This window comes from Centroberyx affinis, unplaced genomic scaffold, assembly GCF_046629955.1.
Source record: "Centroberyx affinis isolate AG114_WGS23_722 - 3 ecotype Tasmania unplaced genomic scaffold, CSIRO-AGI_Caff_v1 ptg000889l_1, whole genome shotgun sequence".
In the NCBI taxonomy this organism is placed as follows: Eukaryota; Metazoa; Chordata; class Actinopteri; order Beryciformes; family Berycidae; genus Centroberyx; species Centroberyx affinis.
Window position 1 is genome coordinate 41,116 of NW_027279478.1, and position 22,033 is coordinate 63,148.

The following is a 22,033-nucleotide window of genomic DNA, read 5'->3' on the forward strand; positions in this document are numbered from 1 at the left end:
TTTCTTTCTTCCCATTTTTATTTTTAACAGTCCTGTATAAATTGCTGCCATTCAACAGCTGCCCCTTGTGGAGGAACGCTGGGAATTTCAGCCGTCGCCGGCGGTGGTTGCCAGGTTTTTTCCCTACCTGCGCTGCCTGGGTGTCCAGGTTCTACTTTACTGAAAAAAAACAAAACGGTTACTAGCATTTTATTTCTACAGGACTGGATTTGTTGGGGTTTTGGCAGCGTGAAGCAGGATTCCTCTCTGCTCCTCTCTTCTTCTTTCTTCTACGTAACTGGGGTCGATCTTTCGGTTGACCGCCAAACTCTCTCTCCCCCTCTCTCTCTCTCTCTCTCTCTCTCTCTCTCTCTTTGTGAATGCAGCGGTCTCGTGTGAGCAGCTTTTCAATGTGTCTCCTCTAAATGAGTTTTCCCCTGGCCTTTAAAGAATAAGAATGGAGCCTTCCGCAAATCCCCTTTAAGAGAGTGAGTGAGCTCCATATCAGCACAATCTGGTTATTACTGGCAAGGGGACTGAATGGACCGTGTGTGTGTGTGTGTGTGTGTGTGTGTGTGTGTGTGTGTGTGCCTGTACTTGTGTGCTTGATGTACAGAATGCGTCTCCTCCGGTCAATGCAATGGTGTGAATCTGAATAAGGATGGGAGGTGTGTGTAGGTGTGTGTTAATGTGTGGAAGGAGGGCAGTGGATTGTCCGATAGCACTGAATATCTCGCTTACTCTGCAATGAATTTGAATGTGTGCTTTTGTGCTGTGTGTGTGTGTGTGTGTGTGTGTGTGTATGTGTGATATTGTAATCTTATGGCCAACGCTGGCCTCATGTTTCACATTATCTGCCTAGCCAGTAGCCCCACTCACCCCTCTTCTCTCTGTGTATGAATATGTGTGTGTGGGTCAGCTGAGCCCCAGGGCTACTGTCACAGACACTAGGCTCAACTCTTTCTCTTTCTCTTTCTCTTTCTCGCTCAAGCCCACACACACACACACACCGAGACACACACCGAAACACACCGAGACACGCCGCCGCCCCAGTGGCTCGGTGCACTAAGTGGCTGATTGACAGCTGGGTTAAAAGGATGTAATTTGTCCGACTGACCATTTGGGGCCCCGGGGGGGAGGAGGGGAGGGGGGGGGGGCGGAGTCATGGATCAGATGCCAATGAAATGGCTGAGCGAAAACGAGCAGGCACAACAAAGAGCTGCATCCGCATTGATTATGACAAAACAAATTAGATGATTTTCAACCTAAGGGTAATAAGATTAACTGAGTGAACGGGAACATTTCCAATTTCTCAACAACAGATAGTTCCCCCCAAGCAATGAAACAGGCATTATTCAAAGAGGCGTCCCAATTATTGTTTATCGCTTTCCTCTCTGTACATTTTTTTCTAATTCTTCTGCACAGTTGTATGTTAAAGTAATAATCCCTTTCATGAATAAATGTCCATTTGCTATTCTCCATTGGCGACTAATACAACACAACAATGATTCAGCCTATAGCCAGTTCAAGAAAGTTTCAACATTTGCTGTTCTAAACTCATATCTGCTGCATCACTGTTTTATCCATTCCTGTTTGTACCAGCCCAGATAGCGATGATGAAGTTTCATCCAAGGTATTTTGAAAGTCAGTGCGTAAGTGGATATTTCCTTTCTCTCTCTCTCTCTCTCTCTCTCTCTCTCTCTGTCCCCCTCTCTCACTAAATGCTGACAGGTGAATCCAGCAGCAGAACAGACACTGAGGTGCATTGATGGACTTATTGACAGTAAGTTGGAGACAGTTTCCCAATTGCTGAGATATTGCAGACTATGATAATATTCCAGGCCAAGTGCGATATCTGATTGCCGCTCTCATTCTTACTTTCGCTGCGGAAAAACTTTAGAAAGAACGCATCATTTGCAAACAAAACACACACATACACTGACGCAAAACTGTGATGATGCATCTTTGCACGTACTGTAGATGTATAGATACGGATGCGCACACACAGGCAGGCAGGCAGGCACACACACACACACACACACACACAGGCAAACTACTTGAGAGCTGTTAAGCCCTCTTCTCAGCTGGACAGTCATAAGCGTTTAGCTGAATTCACCATTCTCTAGACTTTGTGCTGGATGAATATTTCATGGGCGATGAAGCTCCAGGGGCACAGAGGCAAACACTGGCCTGTTAGCAGCCAGCTAGCTTGCTTATTGCCAGGGCCTACAGCGAATAACAACTGGGGAACTGATGCTAGCTATGCTCCAGTGGAGCTGCTTGGTGGCGAGCAATAAGAGACGGCGGTCGGACGAGGCGGCTCCCAGGTGGGAATACGCATTATCGAATCAGCCGGAAAAGGGTCAAAAAGAGTGCGCTCAGCGAATGTATCCTGGGTAAATCGAGGTAAAGCAAACAAATAAACAAAATCTTCGGCCCCTGTCACCAGCTCTAGCCCTTTCCCCCGAACTCCCATTGTCATAAATGACATACCACCATCTAGGTCTCAACAGATCCGGCCCTGTGCCCTTTTATTCATACAGCACTTCCACGTTTATTCCACAGTGGACCTGGGTTAGCAGTAATTTGCCTGTCTGCAGGTGAGGCTTTCTTCTCAGTGTGATACTGCATTAGCGAGAGAGACAGGGGATGAAGGGATGAAAAGGGTGGGACGTTTTTCTTTGGAAACCTTATTTGTACGCCGGAGAGAGATAGAAGAGACGGGAGAAAGAGGGGATGACTTCAGGATGAGAACGTGGAAGAGGAAAGAGATTGTGAAAAGATGCTGGGAAAAAAATGCTTGGATGAAACATAAGAAAACAGAGGAGGTAACAAGAAAATGATCTATCACCTCATTAATTGCTTTTTTATGTTTGCATGTATCTAGATTTCTTTGGATTGAATACATTTCCCTCTTGAAACTGATTGACTTCTGCTCTTGATACAAAGTCTGACAGTAGGCGACTAAATCTTTGAGATCCAGATTCACTGAGTTTGGTCTGTTTGATGGTCATGTCTGGCACACATAAAACATGAGTGGTCAAAGTCTCATTGTGCAAAGTCTTCACACCACCTTTCAAAATATCTGATACACACTGCAATAAACACTGACAGTTGCTGTTTCAAAGTGTTAGTGAATTGGCCGCAATCTTGATTTGCATGTTCTCACCTACAAATGAATATTATGTGGGCAAAATTTACATATGATTTACATATGTATGACCATGACAGGTGCAAAGATGCTTCGTTGTTTGACAAGTGTAATTAGCTAGGCTCACTGCACACATGTGATGTGGTCGTTTTGGGGATATAGCTCTGTAGCTCTTTCCCAAAACTTCAGTGAATCCTTAATGAGTTTTTGCATGTATTTTGTGGCTTGCTTAAATTTGTGATGCATTCTAAACATTTAATTAAAACATAACTGTGCATTCTGTTATGATTCTGTCAAATCAAAGCTTATATTCCATGTACAGGTCAAAATCTTCCAGAATCCATGTAAATATACCTGTATCAATATTACATGTGAGGGAAGAACTTTTACCTACAAAAGGTCAACTTTTCATTCTTGTTTTCAGTGTTTTGGAAATTATGCAATGGATTTGAAATGGCTTTTGTAGGTCCTGGGGTCAGAAAACTCATTTGGCACATAGTAGACCACGCGTTCTTTTAATTCAAACAAGTACACAACAAGAAGACTTGTTATTCTCTTCACATGGCCTGCCTAAGTGTCTATTATGAGTGGGGTATAAGGGTGGAGTGAGCGGAGGCACTGTATGCTAATGAACTTTTGATTAACTACCTTTCTAATTTCCCTTCACAAGGAGGGAGGGGACTGGAGCGTGGCGGCGCGGCCCCACGTCCCTTTCTCCAGCTGTCTACCTAGCATCAAAGCTAGCCTCCCAGGTGATTGATTCAGACGGCCCGTAGCCCCGCGGACTAATGCTAAGATAATTTATTTATTATGAGGTGTGTGTACGAGGCCAGGAGGTAATAGAAGTCATTCTTAAGTCTTAAGTCACTGTCTGTCAGGCTCTGACACAGTGTCATAACAAAGTCACGTGGGAGGAGCCTCTGTGATTATGGTACATGATGAATGGGACGACCGGAGGCTTATGGATGAGTTATGCTGTAGCGACACAGAGGATTACAGTTGCAGGAATTTAAAATGCTTAAGGTACGCTGAAATTCCCCGCACCTCAGACAGCACTGTGCTGATTGATGAAGTAGCGCGCCTCAACGCCTCTTTATGCAAACAGCTAAGAAACCTGTCTCATCCAATCTGTGGGACATTATGAATGCCCACATACTCCACACTGCTCTGCATTTCAATTGGCTGCACAGGTACTCACAGGCAACTGGAGGTAGCTTGAAAAAGTAACTGGAAAAATGCACCTATATACAGTATAGGAAGACTATTGGTATCGGTCTGATATTACTTTTACTGTACTGCCGATGTTCGGCCGATTGTGGAATTGGCATGTCTGCGACCATTTTTTCTAGGAGTGTGTCAGTTAATACGGCTGTCAAATTAGCAACAGAATAAAACTGACATTGTCTTTTGTTTTTAAAAAACTCTTAATTATATAATGAATTAATTAATTAATAAGATAGGCCTATGTAAAATGCTTAACCTGTTTGGCACCTCCATTTGTACTAAGATTCTTACAAAAATGCATATTGATATCTGTATCAGCTGATATGGGTTGGAAAATATCGGATATCGGATAGCAGATATCGGTATCGGCCTAAAAAAAAAGCATATCAGTGCATCCCTAGTATGGTCTGCTCTTTATAGCACTTTATGCATTTAATGTACTTTATGCAACTAAACATTTGATTTTTCTTTTATTATGCCATCGTTAGAGGGGAAAGAATACCTAATCTGTTATTACACCAGGAAGCAAAATCTCCAGTAGCTTTTTATTTGGACACAACATAAACCACAGAACAAATGATAAGCCTAGTGAAGCATGGTAAATTACAATTGCACTGCTTATAACCTCCACATGACGAAGTGAGAGAGACTTCGAACCTGTTTATTACACGTCTTTGACAGACCATCAATTAAGTCTGAACTAACAGGAGGTCTATAACCAGCTGATAGTCTGTGAAATGGGATAATTAAAGTGAAGTTTCAGCCATGGGGGTGCGCCATAAACGTGCAAGTGTCTGTATGAGAGTAGTAAACTTTTATCGCTCGGCGACTCCATGTAGTAAAAAACAGGGCCAAGGCGACGCCAGAATCAATACACAGCCATGTACCGGGCTCAGTCTGCTAATATGCAGAGCGCACTGTCTCAGCCATTTAACTCACACACTGTAACTTGAAATAAAGAGGAAGAGAACTGTTCTACGGGAAAAGGGAAGAGGAAAAGAAGAAAGAGGTAAGAAAAATGTGAAGGCAGAAAAGGAAGGAGAAAAGAGTGAATGAATGAAATGGGCAAAAGGATGGAAAGAGAGAGGTCAGAAGGAGAGGAGGGAAGGAGAGCGAGAAAAGGAGACGGCGAGATGGAGGAGGGGGAAGTGGGGTTAGATTTTGGTCACAGCATGGAGAATATCAATGAGGGGACAGACTGGATCCAAGGCGATTAGAGGAAGAGGCTGGGTGAGAGAGAGAGAGAGAGAGAGAGAGAGAGAGAGAGAGAGAGAGAGAGAGAGAGAGAGAGAGAGGCACTGGGTTGGAATCGGAGAAAATTGGGCTGCTAGTCACCTGAGGGCTGACTAAGACACACACACACACACACACACACCCACACACACACACAGGGGTGCATATGTATAAGATACATGGTTGCATCTACATGAACAGAAATCCTCTACTCTTTGGGTCAATAGGCTCATATACAGACTTTAATTAAACATTCCCCCAGATTTAACACAAAAACACACACACACAGATACACAAACATGCGCACACACACACACACACACACTTACACAAACATAAAACCGTGTACTACAAATCTCTTCAGGTTTCGCTGTAATCCATTCTGAGATGGAGCCTGGATTGCAGCTTAACGTTGCAGAGCTTTTTAGAAGTAGCCTTCTATGAATATATTGTTCCGATTTGAGAGTCGGCAATTACATTCAAATGAGTGGAAGACTTGTAGTGAGTGCATGGCTAATCTCTTTCAGGAATTGCAATGCATGCAGTGTGAGTAAAATGCTTTTCTGTCAGAGCTGTAACCTTTAACAAGGAGAGGAGAGGACCGGAGAAGACAAAAGACACGAGGTGAGGGAGCCTTAAGCTCACACAGCGCTCATATACATTAATGATTCATACAACAGCACAGATGTATGGATCAGCCAATTAATCGCCTTGTAAGGACTTTGCAAGTGTAGCGGGTTGATCGAGCACAGTGGGTCACATCGCCATGGTGACGCTCATTAACCTCGTTCCAAGTGGCGGTCTCAGCTCAAAGGGTGGTTGAGGTGCGGTGAGGGTCATGACGCTGTCCGTGTGTGTGTGTGTGTGTGTGTGTGTGCCCACTAAGAGTGTGTACCCTCCCAGGGTTAACACTTCATAGGGACTCCAAGCTGGCGGCCATTTTGAAATCCAGTTACCTACACGAGAGTCTCCTGTGACCGTTAACAACTGCTTGTAGGCAGCCTCTGGTAAGGTCACACAGAGTTTACAGTAAAGAGGGAAAAGAAGCAGTTTCTTTCCTAAACTGTTGATGGTCAATATGTTTTGATATGTGTTGGTGTGTATAATGTTTTGCTTCTCTAATATTGCGACCAGTTAATTGTCCCATTTGCAATTAGTTTCTACAATTGTGGAGGATAAATTAGGAAATCTTCATCGTCCTTCACAAACTTCTTAAAACCAACTGAAGAAAAAGGTTGATTTTCCTCATGGACCCCAAATGCACTGCTTGACATTTGCATTTCCAATGCTGTGGCTGGGCCCCAGGGACAGTGTCACCACTCAATTTAAATGAATACAATTGGGAAAAAACGGACCCACGGGACACAAAAAAGTTCAGCTGACAAGGCAATGACAAACCTTTTCCCTTACGGTGTTACAGTAATTTAGTCCACAGAGGGGTGTGTTACTTGCAATGTGCCAGGGAATGAATGCTTACAAAAATTAGCGTGGGTGTGAGTGTGTGTGTAAGCATGTGGGCGTGTATCTGTGTATGCATGAGTGCGTATTTGCACGTGTGTGTGTGTGTGTGTAAGCATGAGAGCATATATCTGTATGCATGAGTGAGTGTGTGTGTGTCTAGTTTGCATATCCCCACTATTACACTTTGCTGAGAACTGGAGCGTGGCATGGACATGGAAAACAGGGAAGGCTATTGGATAAAAAAAAAGGGGGTTAACAACACCAGATATGGCATTGTGGTTAAGTTTCACTGATAGAACATTGGCAGTATGTGGCAAGTCGTCCCAGTTAGCTAGTGATGTCACTGACTGGCTTTCCCTTCTGTTTTCCTGAATATACTAATGCATAAAGATGACAGCCTCCTGATTTGGAGTCCATTCAGTTCTCCTGGCTTAATCCACAGTGCATCGTGCAGCCAGCGTTTCCTCTCCACTTCATTAGGAATCTGTGAGCAGATGTTCACATTTGCGCTGCAGGGTCGGGGTGGGGGGGTGGGGTATCAAACCAGAAGGGCTGACATCCATGTGCACCTATGGGAGAGTTTGGGCCAAAGAGGGCGCAAGTCTCCAGAAGAGAAGAAACAGTCGACAGCGAGCTCGATGATGGTGATTGTTTTGTTCAGTCCTTAAGTGCTGGGGTTGTATGGGTGCTGTCCCCCTTACAGAAATTCACTGACGCATTTATGCCATTAATATTCAGGATGTCTGAGAATAGGCCAGTTGCTCGCTTGCAATGTCGACAATCAGATCAACCCTCTGAATATTCATGAACAAGCCTGCGGACCGAAGGGAACCGATCACAATGTCCCTTCCGCACATTTACGTGGGCTATCTGACCGTGTTCCAGGTCTGAATTTGGGTTTAGCTGCGAGTCGACCTGTGAAATCCCCTCGGCGCCGCTGAGCGCATGTAAATGAGGGTGAGCTCGGACTTGGAGGGCAAGACCGCGGCGCTAATTCCTGCCTCGAACGCCGCCGTAGCCTCCTCTGCCCTCCTTGTCCTTCAGATGTGAAATCCAATTTACAGAAAGGGCGTATGTGGTAGATGTGGTAGATGTAGATTACGTTTTAAATGAAGGTTAGTGTTGATTAGTGGCTTTCATTGGAACGCTGATCTCCACTTATTGTGGCCCTGAAGGAGGGAGAGGGGCATGGAGAGAAAGATGAAAGTCAAGGGAAAGGAGAGGGGAAAAAAAATATGAAAGGAGAAAGCAGGTATAGAAGGCAGGGAGATTGCTACAAAAAACAAGGAGAGAAGAAAGGAAAGGCCGGGGGGACGGAGAATAGAGAGAGAGAGAGAAAGAGAGAGAGAAAGAGAGAGAGAGAGAGAACTGAGAGTGGAGACAGGGATAGTAAGACGAATACAATGGCAGACAGAGTAAGTTAATGCGACTGAGAAATTTCTGTCTTCTCTCAGCCGGTACAAATCGTTCTTTCAGGGGGGTTAGCAGTAAATGCTGCTACAAAGTTGAATTGGACAAGAGACACTTGGCTCTCTCTTGCTCTCTCTCTCTCTCTCTCTCTCTCTGGGCTGTGTGGAGAGGAGAGCAGAGAAGGGGGGGCTTGTTAAATGTGGAACCATTAGCGCGGTCTAGACTGCGGGTCTGTCAGTGCCGCGGGGGGGGAAGAAATACAGCGCGACACCAGCACTCTCACAGGAAATTGCAACTTTCTCCAACAGGCCCCACTTAATGGTTGTTTAGTGGACGGCACAGTGGGCATTAAAAAATACCGCCACTGGCTAGTGCCACTTCTCAACTAATGAGAGATTGCGGGCAGAGAGGGAGGCAGACAAAAGGAGGGAGAGGGAGAAAGAGAGTCAGGCGAGGCTGAAGTTGACAGGCGGACCCCAAACACTCCCGAGCTCATGTCCTTCCATTTGCCGGGTCGGGACACAAAGGCGGAGGGTGTGAAGATTAAAGCGGGCACCCAAATTACCCGGAGAGAACGGAGGCTTCTGAAGGGTCTTGAATGGACTTTTCTTATATTATACGACAGCTACTGGCTGGATGAAGTTGCCTCTTAAAGTCCCTGCAGTGTAAGGTGTAGGCTCAATAAAATATCATGGGCTAGTAGGTTTAGTGGTTTAAGAAGAATGAGAATTTCAATTCAATCTGGCAAAACAATAGCCTGCACAGGCAATTTGAGTCACGGGAAAATGAGAATCCCCATAGAGAATGTTTGAAAAGTACAACTCCACAGTCTGTTGGCAGTAAAAATGAATGGTGCATGAATCATGGTTTTGACAGATTCCTACCATATATTTTAAAAATGGGGGAAACTATGTACCTGTACCTATCCATCACCCCCTTTGGTGCAATTTTCTACAGTACAGTACACATTTAACAGTCCAGGTATTCAGCTCACAGTCCTAGAGTGGTTTAAATACACGCATTGGTAATTTAGGTTTTACCTGCATTATGATTATGGCCGATGCAATGTGTTTTGGCCGACATATCCCTATAATTTCCCGAGAAGAGGATGGACATGGAGGGAAAAATGAAACATTGAACAAGTGTAAAGCAGGGTGTTGCTGAAAAAGAGAGCAAAATACATTTAGTCGACCCAGCCTGAGGTAAATAAAGAAAGAAGAAAATACAAACAAGACTGTTTACAAACACCTGAACATAACTAAAACGCAAGCAAAAGCAATCCCATCAGGCCGTGCCAGAGCCACATGACCCCTCTGAGAGCAAAAACATATTGACCACCAATCAATAGCAACCAGCCAAGAGCAAGGGTCACTAATTGAACGGAAGAATGGAATTGATGAAAAATCACACGATGGTTGTTGCCGCGTGGGCGGTTTTCTCCGTTTGATTGGCATGTACAGTGTAAACAAGGAAGTGCGTTTAATGTAAACAGCTGTTAAATCACATAACCACAACCTGGGAATCCATACATTCTCTGATAACACATTCATCATCTTCTGATGCTGATGCAGCTGTGGCAGCCAAAGGTGCAATATGGGAGCCAAACGCAAACAAAATCAAATCAAAAACTTCCCCCCTCTCAAACTGTTTGGTAGCACACATGATAGAAGGGCTGACAGTAGATGACGGCTAAAATCCATGTTCAATGAATTATAAAGTGAGTAAAATGCACATTTGCAAATTGAGGTATTTGTCACAAATTACACATGGTGCTTTAAATAAACGTGTACACGGTCATGAATAGACGTGTTATGGTTCAAAGGAGGTAAATCATTGTTTTGGTAACATTTCACAGGTTTAAGATTGTAAGAGACCGAGTTTAATGGCAACACCTTCTCTATTACCCATCAAAGGTACTGAAGGTTTATATTTGTATCAGCCTATGTTAAATTGTGTACTTTCTTGGAATTAAGGTGATACTTTCCTATAAATTAACTACAAAGTAATTAGTAAACTTACAGTTGAAAGTATAGGGTCATTTCTTAAATACTGGGTCCATTCAGTGTACATTCATATAGGTTTTGGTATTCTGAGGTTCATCTCTACTGAATGGCTGAATGGCCATGTGGTATAGTTTAACCGCAATGTTTATTTTTTTATGTCTGGTGTATTTATTGTTCTGTATTTTGTGTGTGAGCTGCCTATCCCAGTTTCCTCCTTGAGGGATCAATACACTTTATCTTATTACTGATATAAATCAAGTTTCCCGGTAAATGAGTTGCAACCAGATTCTGTGAGATTGGTGAGAAAAATGCTTATGAAGGCCTGGGATGACAGCGTCACAATATGAGGAGAGAAGGAGAGAGAGACAGAGACTAACTTCTGAGGTGACATTAAACACAGTTGTCTCTTCAATTATTTATAAGCCAGGTCTCTCTCTCTCTCTCCCTCTCCAATTCAATTCAATGGTGCTTTATTGGCATGACAAAATGTACACATTTGTATTGCCAAAGCATATTACATGTATATAACAATATGAACAATGTGAACAGTGTGAAACAAGTAAAATAAAAACACTATACTATCACTACTACTATTACTACTCTCACTCTCTCTCACACACAGGCACACACACACACACACACACAATTTGCTCCAACAGCACTGCAGAGTGCAGTCTTAGCCCAACCTACAGTGACGAAGCAGCTGTGTGCTTGACTGAGGATAACGCATTTGTGTAGGTACATACTGTATACAATGTACAGTGTGTCATTGTGTGTGTGTGTGTGTGAGTGTGTGAGTGTGTGTGTGTGGGTGAGTGGGTACGTCTGGTTCTGAGCCTAATTCAGCTCATCAATTCTCCCACTCGATGTACAGAGAGCTGAACTCTGTCCATAGTGGTAGATCAGCCATAGATCCTGCTGCTTCCTCCTGCACACAACTATTTATCTGACAGAGTTCTCCCATGAAAATCACTGAGGAATGCTTCCTCATGCTTCCTGATAGAATGCCCAATAAGCTAATGGTGTCTGGTAACAAATACAGCGCTGTGATAGAGTGGGAAAGGCATGACACTCGTTTGTAAAATTACAGAAATATTTATTGGACTGTGATGAAAACATCTGAAACCAAGATGTTTCAGTCTGCCGACTTTCATCACACTAATGCAAATGATGTAAAAATTAAAAAGTGAGAGAAACTTGGATATTTTTTTTCTTTTGGTAAGTACAGCTTAGTAACCAAATGTAGTTCCAGGAAGTTCAAGTGAATCACTTGAAGCTTAAAATAGCTCCAGATCCATCAGTGTCATAACCTTTATAGATACAAGGTTGTTTCACATGGCGAGAGGAAGAAAACATTTTTAAGTGACAAGATCACAATCACAATACCCACACTGGTTATACAGATATAACTGGGTTTTTTACAGCTGGTTCATGCCATTTTTGGCTTGATTTGAGCTAATAGTTCTATTTGGTGCTTTTTTTTCCATTGTAAAGATTTAGTAGCCATTTTGTGCTAGTTCATCACCTCTGTAGGCTTCCAGTGTGTCTGAAAATGTATCTTAACCCCCTGCAAGACTTTATTTCACCATCACATTGATGAAAATGTCATGCCAACTCCTTAGATGCCATCTTTTACTCAGATGTTATGCCTTGATACAGCATCACAAGATGGAGAAAGAGCAGGCTCCTCCTGGGAAGCTGTAGTATGAAAAGTTATCACAGTCTGCAGAGATACGTTTGTATTTCAAACTGGAAGTCTGATTCACCATGTGGAAAATAAGAGTGGGAGCAACTTGGAAGTGGCCACAATCACAGCAGCGCTCAGCCAAACAAATCAAAGAAGTAGCAACTCAGAGTCTTGAGTTTTGGCGTCAGCCGCACAAAGCCTGTTACCTTGATTCAACATGGCTCAGCCAGTCACACATGACACACACCAGAAGTTCCCAATCAAAGGAAATACCCGAGTTTGAATTTGAGATATCTGTTATTCAACCTGGCTTCTGAGAAAAAGAAATCTACATTCATCTACTGTTAACACTGCTCACTGAAACAACTGAAACCAATGAGTGCTGCACACTGCAAGCTTTTTATGTGCTATTTGATCATTTTGGCGCTTTAAATCACAACTTAGCTTAAAGCTAAGCTAAATAATGGAAGGGATGGATAGGAAGTGGAATGAGTGAAATTATATTGGAGTTAGCCATCTGTGTATGTGTGCTGTTGCAATCGTGCATGTGCGTGAGTGTGTATGTGTAGTAGCCAATGAGTGAGAGTCAGCTAAGGGCAACAGAGCCTCTCCATTTAAGCGGCATGTAGCAACAGACTACAGACCTGAGACTGCTCTAACTCTGTAGGAGATCAGTGTGACCTCACTATCCTCACCCGTACACACACACACACACACACAGGCACACACACACACACACACACAGGCTTAACCGATTTTAAGTAGCTGGTGAAGGTCTTGTGGATTTGTATGTGTATATGAGTGTGTCTCTTTCTGTATGTGTTTTTCTGAGCATCTACATGAATGTGTGTGTGTGTGTGTGTGTGTGTGTGTGTGTGTGTAGCAGAGTATGTGTGTGTATTAGTTTAGATGTGCGGGAGACAGAGAGAGAGAGAGAGAGAGAGAGAGAGAGAGAGAGAGAGAGAGAGAGAGAGAGAGAGAGAGAGAGAGAGAGAGAGAGAGAGAGAAAGGCCACTTGGGAAATTATGCCTGCCGCTGTCGCTGCCTGGAGCATGAAATTGAAGCCGTCCAACAACGCAACTCACCGGATCTTTCCCCCTTCATATTCCAAAATAATTAACTAGCACAACCTCCTGCCTCCGTGCTATAATATGCTGGCCCGCCTATTGTCTCTGTGCACACTGACAAGGCAAAGCCCGCCCCACTACGCAGGAGCAGGTGGAACTGATGATGGGATGGACAGAAAGAGATAGATGGAGGACGAGTCCAAGTTCAAGCTTTAACTGTATTTGTCCCCAATATACAGTTCACAGAAGTGTTAGAGTGATGTATTGCACTGATATTGGCCCTTTATTAAATATTGGATATCGGTCATGTGGTCTGCTGCCAATATCATGGAGAATAATAAAATAAAAAGAAATAGAATCTTTGTTTATTTCAATATTGTACAGTATATGCCGCTTAAACTGTTGAACTGGACTCCTGCTGTCTTACTGTCCACCTTCACAATGTTTGCTAGAGTGTTCTCCTCTCTAATGCTAAGATTACCATATCGAGAAATAAGTGAAAAAGTCAGTACCGACTCAAAATAAGCTCTGCAAAACAGAGAGCTAGAGAGAGAGGAGTCAAGCTGTGCAGGGTGGCTGTGCTTTTACAGTTTGTGTCTTAAGCTGTATGCGTTTAATGGGATGGAATAAAATGAGTAAGTAGCAATGTTCGAAGTCAGCGTTAATCCTCCATGGTGTACAATTTACATAAGTTGATACAAGATTCTAGTCTGATCAGTAAAGAACGTCAGGAAAAACGTATGTATTAGGCAGTTTCTATTTAAAACATGTTGGACTCCTTCTTGGTAAAACAAAAACCATGTAATCCAGAATAGTACAGTAAAAGTGTTGGAAGCAGCACCCTTGTTTTGATGGAGAGGAGAGTTTAGTCTGTCGAATTGTCAAACTGTAACTACCTCAATGATTTAAATACTGGCTCTGATATCAAAGAACCGGATCCTCCTCCGAGTAAATGAACGTAGAACTGTTTGCTTTGATATCGTAATGGCAGAGCCAATGGGAATACTAAAAGTGCTGTTTGCTCGGTTTTATCTCACCATGTTAGTCTACAGTGATGTGTGACTTGAGATTTTATGAGTCCTCTCAAGTTATCGAAATCATTCATTTATGTTCTGCTTTTTCCCCCATTATGTTTCAAAATGAGCTGAGGCGCTTTTCAGTACAGCCTTTTGTCAGTATGCCTTCGAGTATGAAATGTGCCTGAGTAGACTTTATAAGATGATTAGGTGACTTGTGTTGATGCTACAAGAGCTTTATCTTATGAATATAAAATATCCTCCACATCCTCCAAATAATACAAAGTTGAAGCACTCTTGAATAGTTTTCTGTCTATTCAAAGTTTTGAAGCATCACTTTGACTTGCGGGGGCCCGTGAAGAGAGTGTTATGTGTTGGTACGATATGAGGCTGTCTGAGAGGCTGATGCTTCGATTCAATAACCTTTATTTATACAGGGACATGTGTACTTGGGAGGGTGAGAAGGGCTCACTTTAATCCCTGAAGCGCAGATATGCAGCGGCAGAGAGGGAACAGGGAGTGCGCCCACATAAAAATGGAGGATAAATAATACTTGAGAGAGTCTAAGCAGCTCCACTAATCAGCCCCGATTGTCAAACCACAGCATCTTGCCTATGGCACTTGAAGTAAAGTGATATTGACTGTTGCGGCGTATAGACCTCATGCAATCAGAGTTAAGATGATGATCTTATGTCTGGCACACCGGTTGTAAACACAGGCTCCCAGAAGGGTAGCATTTTAAACCCTGTGTTAAATTCAACAGTGTTATCAAATATGCAGATGACACCACTGTTTCAATGAGTCATTTCACAGGGAACAGGATTAGTCACATTAAACTCTTTGGCATTTTGCTATCAGATGACCTTTCGTGGATTAGCAACGCCAACACCTTTATAATGAAACATTCTAACAATGTTTTCATTTTCTTAGGAGGCATAGTAAATTTTAAATGAACATTAATTTGCTGTGCAGTTTTATCTGCTCTATTATGCTTTGCTTGGAAGTTTTACAGCTCAGGAGAATAAAGCCTTGGAGAAAGTTAGGTGCAATCAGCGCCCGTCTCCACGGCATGGAGGACGTACTGTATGTCTTTGTGGAATGTGCTTTCATGCGATGGCTAATTGTAAAATACACCCCGCAAATGAGCTTTTTATTCCTGTGTGGTCAGGGAGATGCTTATCAAAGCATCCATTAATCATTTTTATAGAAGCTTCTATCTTTCTTATGAGGCACGCAACTTGTGTAAATAATAGCTATATTTGTATAGCACTGCTCTTTACAAAGTTACAAAGTGCTTTAAAATGTATAAGAAGCACCAGAACTTTGATTCCCTAAGTGCCTGTGTGTGTGTGTGTGTGTTTACTGTTTTCTTTTTATTATGCGATCGCAAATTCAAATGTATCCATCCTTATACATAAAAATGGCTAATTGCATAGAACTTGAACACTTTTTATTTGCTGTAATAAACAGCTTTACAGAAATTACTTTTGCAAGTTTGGAATGAAACTTAGGCAAGTACCTCCAGCACCACTCACACTGCTGCAACCACTATTGAGTGAGAATCGCTGCAGTAGACTTGGTGCAGTGTTCTTTAGATGACATCTGAGGTTACTTCAGTGTGTTCATCTCCCTCCACAGCGACACACAGACAACATACACACACACACACTCTTTCATGCATCAACCTCCACTACTCTGATTGAGCATTTTCTCCAGAATCCCCTCTAGGCCCAGTTTCATTTTCAGATGTGTAATTACAGGCAGCTCCTGACGAGCCTGCGTACGTATGTGTGTGTGGCGTGTGTGTGTGTGTGTGTGCGTGTCAGAGGCATCGGAGGCCCATAGTTAATCAGCAGTCGACCAGGGGTCTCTGGGATCAGCCCATCGATTCCCTCCCAGGGAAATCAATTCAATCAAAGGCATTACTCAAACTGAACTGGGATCAGAAAGGGGAGGACACAGGGCCGGAGAGAGAGAGAGAAGGGAGAGAAGGAGAGAGGATATGATAGGGGATGGGAGGATGACAGAGAGAGAGAGAGAGAGGTACACAGTGGAAGGACAGAGAGTGGGAGAGAGTGATAGAAGAGAGGAAGAGTGATGGGACGATAATTGCAAACTACGGCTGAGAACAAAAGAGAGGAGAGGGCTGAAAGATTAAATGAGGGCGTTTTCACATTATAATAGTCCTTTTAATGTCCGCTATAAGTTGTTACATTGTATTGGTCTGGTTCATATTGCCTAATATCAAGCAGATCTACAGGACAGATACAGACAGATGTGAACACAGAGTGCGTTTTCACATTATAATGCTACACCTTGCCATTGAACAACCCTGTAGTATTCTGTGGGACTTTTAATTTGGCGGGCTAATCCTCTGCGATGTGTCAGATGGACTTCCGCTCTGGTGCAGCCGACAGGTTTTTCTCAAGCTAGTGAGATTTCAAGGCTTAAAATCTATATGAGGAAGGCTCAAATGACTTGGGAAAAGTATCGACAAGGCAGAAGAACTGCAGGTGTGCCTTTTTGTACTTAAGAAAACATAACGTCTCCTTGCTGACCTTGGAGAAAACAAAAAGAATATCATGACTCTACAGACCAAGCTAGGGCTGTAAAACTTTCCCCCTTGTCCAAATGATCAGAACTTATGAAAAGTTTGTAAAGTCCACACCATACGATGTTGAGACACTGATAGCTGAAAACATGCTTATACACACACAAACCATTGTTGCACATTTATACACTTTATACACGCATTTATACACTGATGTTTGCAATGAAGAGCACGCATGCAAGAACACACTTCAGCATGTACACACGATCACTCACACATGCATGTACACACTTTTGCCCACTGCACACGCATACACACTCATAGACACACACACACACACACACACACACACACTCACACATCTGGGAGGATCAATGTGGCTGAGAAACTTTGCAAAGCTCTCACAGCGTCTGACCTTGATTAGACATAATGAGACTTAACCACAAGTCCACTAATCTGATGAAATGACTTACAGATTCACCTTGTGATGAATGCTAAACACATACATTGACTCTAGCCTCATACGCACACATTTATGCAGGCGCACACACTCAAACGTGCAGACATGTGCACATACACACACACACACAAATGTCCTTGGCCTATCCAAATCAGACTTACAACTTCGAGCCTCTTCAAAGGGCTCTTTGATCACTTCTTTGAAAATCATCTTAATAAAACTTGCCAATTTTAACTGGCCTGTAGTTACAGCTATGTGGAAAGTTCTGAGAGTAGAGAGAAGCAAAGAGATTGACCTCTAGGATGTCTTAGGAGGAAACACTGGTGATGTGTAAGATTGAAATGTGAATCCCTTTGAAAGCCAATTAATTTTCCTGTATGAGTCTACTCCTACTCCTGCCCTAGGAAGTGAACAACTCGAACTCAAGTTGCCCATGTTGTTTACAAAGTACCAGCAAATTTGTTGGTTATTAATGAGAGGACTCCCCCTCCCCAGCAGCCTGGTTACTGTGATATCTAACATCCAGAACAAGTGCAGTCTTGGGAATTTGGGGCCTGCTTCAAAAATGCAAATTGAGGCCTCCACTGCTTACAAAGAGTGACACAAAATTGCTTCACAGGGTGGAAGGATCACCTTTCCCAAACCGTATTTTACTTTCAGCAATTTAGCGGCATCTCCTGGCAAAACCTCTCCCTCTCCCAAAGCCATTTAATAATCTTTCACGAACTTCGCCCAAGCCTTACCTGAAGCCACATAATACCACCGCCTAAATCCCTCCTCTTCTCCTCTCCCAAACTCCTCTATAAACCCGCATTTGAGCCATTTTGTAATATTTCTCAAACCTTTCCTCACCCAGAGACATTAAGTAACCTTTCCCAAGCCTCTCTTTCAAAACTCCTCTCTCCTAAAGACATTTTGTAACTTCCTCCAGGCCTTACCTTGGCCTGAACCCTGAGCCTTGAAAAACTTGAAAAAAAAAAAATCTCCCAAACTTCACATCTTGCAAAGCCATTTTGTAGCTTCTACAAAGCCGCTTGCATCAAGAAGTCATTTAACCTCTACCATACGTTTCCAAAAGCTAGTTATTAACCTCTGCTTAAAAACCTCCAAGTCCTCACATCTCTCAAAGCCCTTTAAACTGCTGCCATCAGTCCTGTACTGCTTAACCCATAGTCTCTTCTCTATCTCCCTCCCTCTCTTTCCATCTCTGACTCTCTACCTCCACCCCTTTAACACACACGCGCTGACTGCATAACACCCCCCCGCCTCACACTCTTCACACCCCTGAGTGGTCCAGTTCCCAACCTGTGGACTGTAGGCTACCTCTGACTCACTGTTGATTAACAACCCAGGAATCACAGTGGGCAGCGTTCCATTTTTCATAATTACAGCAGCATGCGACCTCACCACCTGCACACATTTTAAACAAGCATGTAGCAAGTAAGGTCTGTTCCTGTTTGCAGGCTTTGGTCCATTTCTCATAATTACACTGGTGTATGCTGAGAACATGGGTTAAAACAAGCCGGGAAGCTCTTGTTTATGGCTTTTCAGTGCTGCTTGTTGCCGTTGTCAAAAGACTCCCATATGCACTATTGCTTAGATGGAGATGGCCGTTCCCTCCACTCTCAGAAAAAAAAGAGGTAAAACATTTTCACTAGAGCAGTCACCTCTAGTGTTGCACTTAGAGCTCTATTAAAAAAAAAAATGTGTCCCTCTATACAGTTAACTAGGTAGCAACACATAGAAAACTGTTTGCGATATGCTGCACGTTTTTTCTGTTTGTCTATGAAGAAACACCCGGAGCAACAGATAAACAAACATTGCTCATTGTAGTTTTCAGTGGGAGCCACATTAGCTGCGTTATCCTGCTCCATAGCATTCCCTTTGTGACGTTTTACTCTATGCTAGATGACTTTAATATTGTTGGGTATCTCACCACAGTGTTATGAAGGGCACAGTTACATACTGTATTTGCAGCCAACACTTCAAGTCAAGTTTATTTCGATAGCCCTTAAGCACAGCTACCATCTCAGAGGACTTCACAATGCCCACATTATGGCCTAGATCATCATCATCAGAGCAGCATCATTGCACCTTAAGTATAAACTGACAATACACTTTCTATCAAGGCTTTTTGGCATAGTAGTAGTCTAAAATTTCTGTGTCTGAATTGCGTTTCTGCAGTTGTTCTCGTGCTGCCGTGTGTGACACTGTGAAAGAGGCGTTCAGGGTTGAGTAATTATTTCTAATTCTTTCTATTCCAAGTGTGATCTATGGAAATATTGTGTCGGCACAAAAAGCTGACATTTCTCCCACTCTCCCACTCTCCCTCTCTCCGCGGCCTTGATCAAACCATGTATGGAGGCCCTGCGTGTGATGGTGCAGCCAACAGAAAAGCAGCTGAAAGCAATTTTCTGAGGCAATGTGCAGGAAAGAGAAGGGCTGGCAGAGCAGTGGGAGCGCAGCAAAATGTGACACACTGAGACCAACTGACCTTGGAGTGTTTTATGCAGAAGGAAAGGGTGTGCGTGTGTGTGTGTGTGTGTGTGCGTGTGTGTGGTCAAGTGAGTTACTCTAAGTACCTAAGAGAAAGAAACGAGAGACCAAGAAAGAAAGAGAGAAGGTGTGTATGCGTGTGAAAATACATGCAATGATTTCTGCACTTTAATTTCCCCCCCAACACACACACATACACACACACACAAACACATACAGTATGCGTGAGTATGTACTGCATGTGTGTTAAGCGTGAGCATCTGTTGACCTGCCTGTGCGCGTATGCCTGTCTGTCTGTTTGTGTTTGTGTGTTTGGCTGTGTGTGGCGATGTGTGTCTGTTCATCATGTGTGTGTGTGTGTGTGCAGCCACTTACTGCAGGTTGCATCAGCCTCGTCTGAACCGTCTGCACACTCCGCCTCTCCGTCGCAGCGCCACCTAGCGGGCACACACTGTCCGTTCTTACAGGCAAAGTCTGTGGTCGCACATGTCTTCTTTGCTGTAGAAACAGAGAGAGTATGTTAAGTTAACAGTGATTCAACCTATAGCCAGTTCATGAGAGCTTTTACATCTGCTGTTCTAAACACCCGGTGTCTTGCAGCTCTTTCTCAGGTGTCTGGTGGGTCTTTTCCAGCAGCAGCAGCAGCAGTAGCGCTTTGTTTGGAATAAATAGAAGAAGAACTGGGTAGTCAGCATGAGCTGTGATAGCCACCATGGCTGAACAGACAAAGAAAAGAGCGCCTACAGAAACTGCATCAACAGAAAATCCAAGGAAAAAGACATCACAGTACTGGACATACTGTTTGACTGACAGGTGATCTCTGGGAAGTGCAGTGCAGAGACACCACAGCAATGCATGGATCTCATGGATTACCAGTTTAAAGTTCAAAGTACGGTGAGATATGCCACAGGACAAAAGGTAACAAACTCCCCTATATTCATTATTATAGACACTTCATTTGTCTCTTACTGAATCCACAGTGATGGTTCTCAATTTTCAGAGAACATTGTCAAAATTATTTTCCTGTCACCCAAAACTGATATTTGCCTATCTTCAGCATGACAGCTAGGTTAATCTGCTCATGAAAAGTGATTGATTCAGTACATATTAAGTTGCATGGGGTTGGGGAGGGAGGGTTTGCCAACATCACAGTGAATAACTTCATATATAAATTTGGCAGGGCCATTTTAATCTTCCCACGATCCACCTCCTGGGCACGACCCTGCCCTTTTTCCAAAAAAAACACGGCTCCGGCTCGACAGTGCAGCTGGTTTCTGATAGCCGGTGGACTCCTAAGCTGTTGTGCAGTCACTTTCTCCAGGCAAGGGGAAAATTGAAGCACTTGAGTCTGTCACGGGGAGAGGCTAAAAAATCCCTCTCCTTGACAGCGAGAGCCACTGAACAAGAGAAAGCACTCGCTTGGCGTGTTAGCAATGCCTCGCCTCGCCGTGATGAAATATACAGAGAGGGGACTGACAAACGGCAAAAGGAGAGAGAAAGTGTGTGTGTGTGTGTGTGTGTAAGTGTGTGTGTGTGAGGGGGTGGTGCTGGCTGTTTCTGGGGAACGGAGAGAGTTACTGTGACTGCTTCTGTTCCATTTTCTTTCATTGGAACCTGGTGTTAAACCACTTCTGCGACCCCGGGTTCACAGCAGTTGAAAATGTACAGTAGGTTCACAAAGTGCTCGGTTAAAGCTCTGCAGTCTCTAGTGTGGATGATGCTACTGTATGGCCCTAAATAAATGACATTCACTTAAGCCTGCTATGCCAAAACCTCTGCTTATACAGTTGCTGTTGCTTCACCTACAGTGCAGGATGGATTTCACAACTAAAACAAACAAATAAATTAATATGAGACCAGAGAACAAAGAGAAGACAGTATTTATTTCTATATATTTCTATATTTCCTATTTCTATGAGAGCAGTGATGATAGCCTGAAACATTTGCTTCAACTTTGTTTGTCTTCAATCGTTTTTTGCTCTTTTGGAGCACATTTTGCACCATGGAAAATTAAGAGAACTTGAACTTTTTTACTACCTCATCTTCTAAATGTCATTATTTGAGGCTTGATACCCTAACTGGCTGATGTGTGGGCTCCTTTCCCCTTTAGATGGTGTTTTGAATTATACCTTTGAGCCAACATGCTTAACGTAAGCATTAGTGCCTTGGTATTATACATCTTTATTCACAATTTCATGTGTTAAGCAATGACACAAAATACTTGACTTTAAATGCCATTTGATAGGCATTTTACAGTCCTGTGTGTACACAACTCTTAGCATGGGCTGCCCCATG

At 43.2% G+C, this 22,033-nt stretch overlaps 1 protein-coding gene across 1 annotated transcript in view; it reads right to left on the reverse strand.

Annotated features, from left to right (window-relative positions):
- LOC139645666 (low-density lipoprotein receptor-related protein 8-like) overlaps positions 1-22,033 on the reverse strand; it is a gene marked incomplete at both ends in the record, with an annotated part of 91,369 nt that overhangs the window by 40,041 nt on the left and 29,295 nt on the right. The window contains one exon of the mRNA XM_071521452.1: positions 20,114-20,236. Coding sequence (XP_071377553.1) covers positions 20,114-20,236 — 123 coding nt within the window. The remainder of the gene's footprint in view (positions 1-20,113; positions 20,237-22,033) is intronic.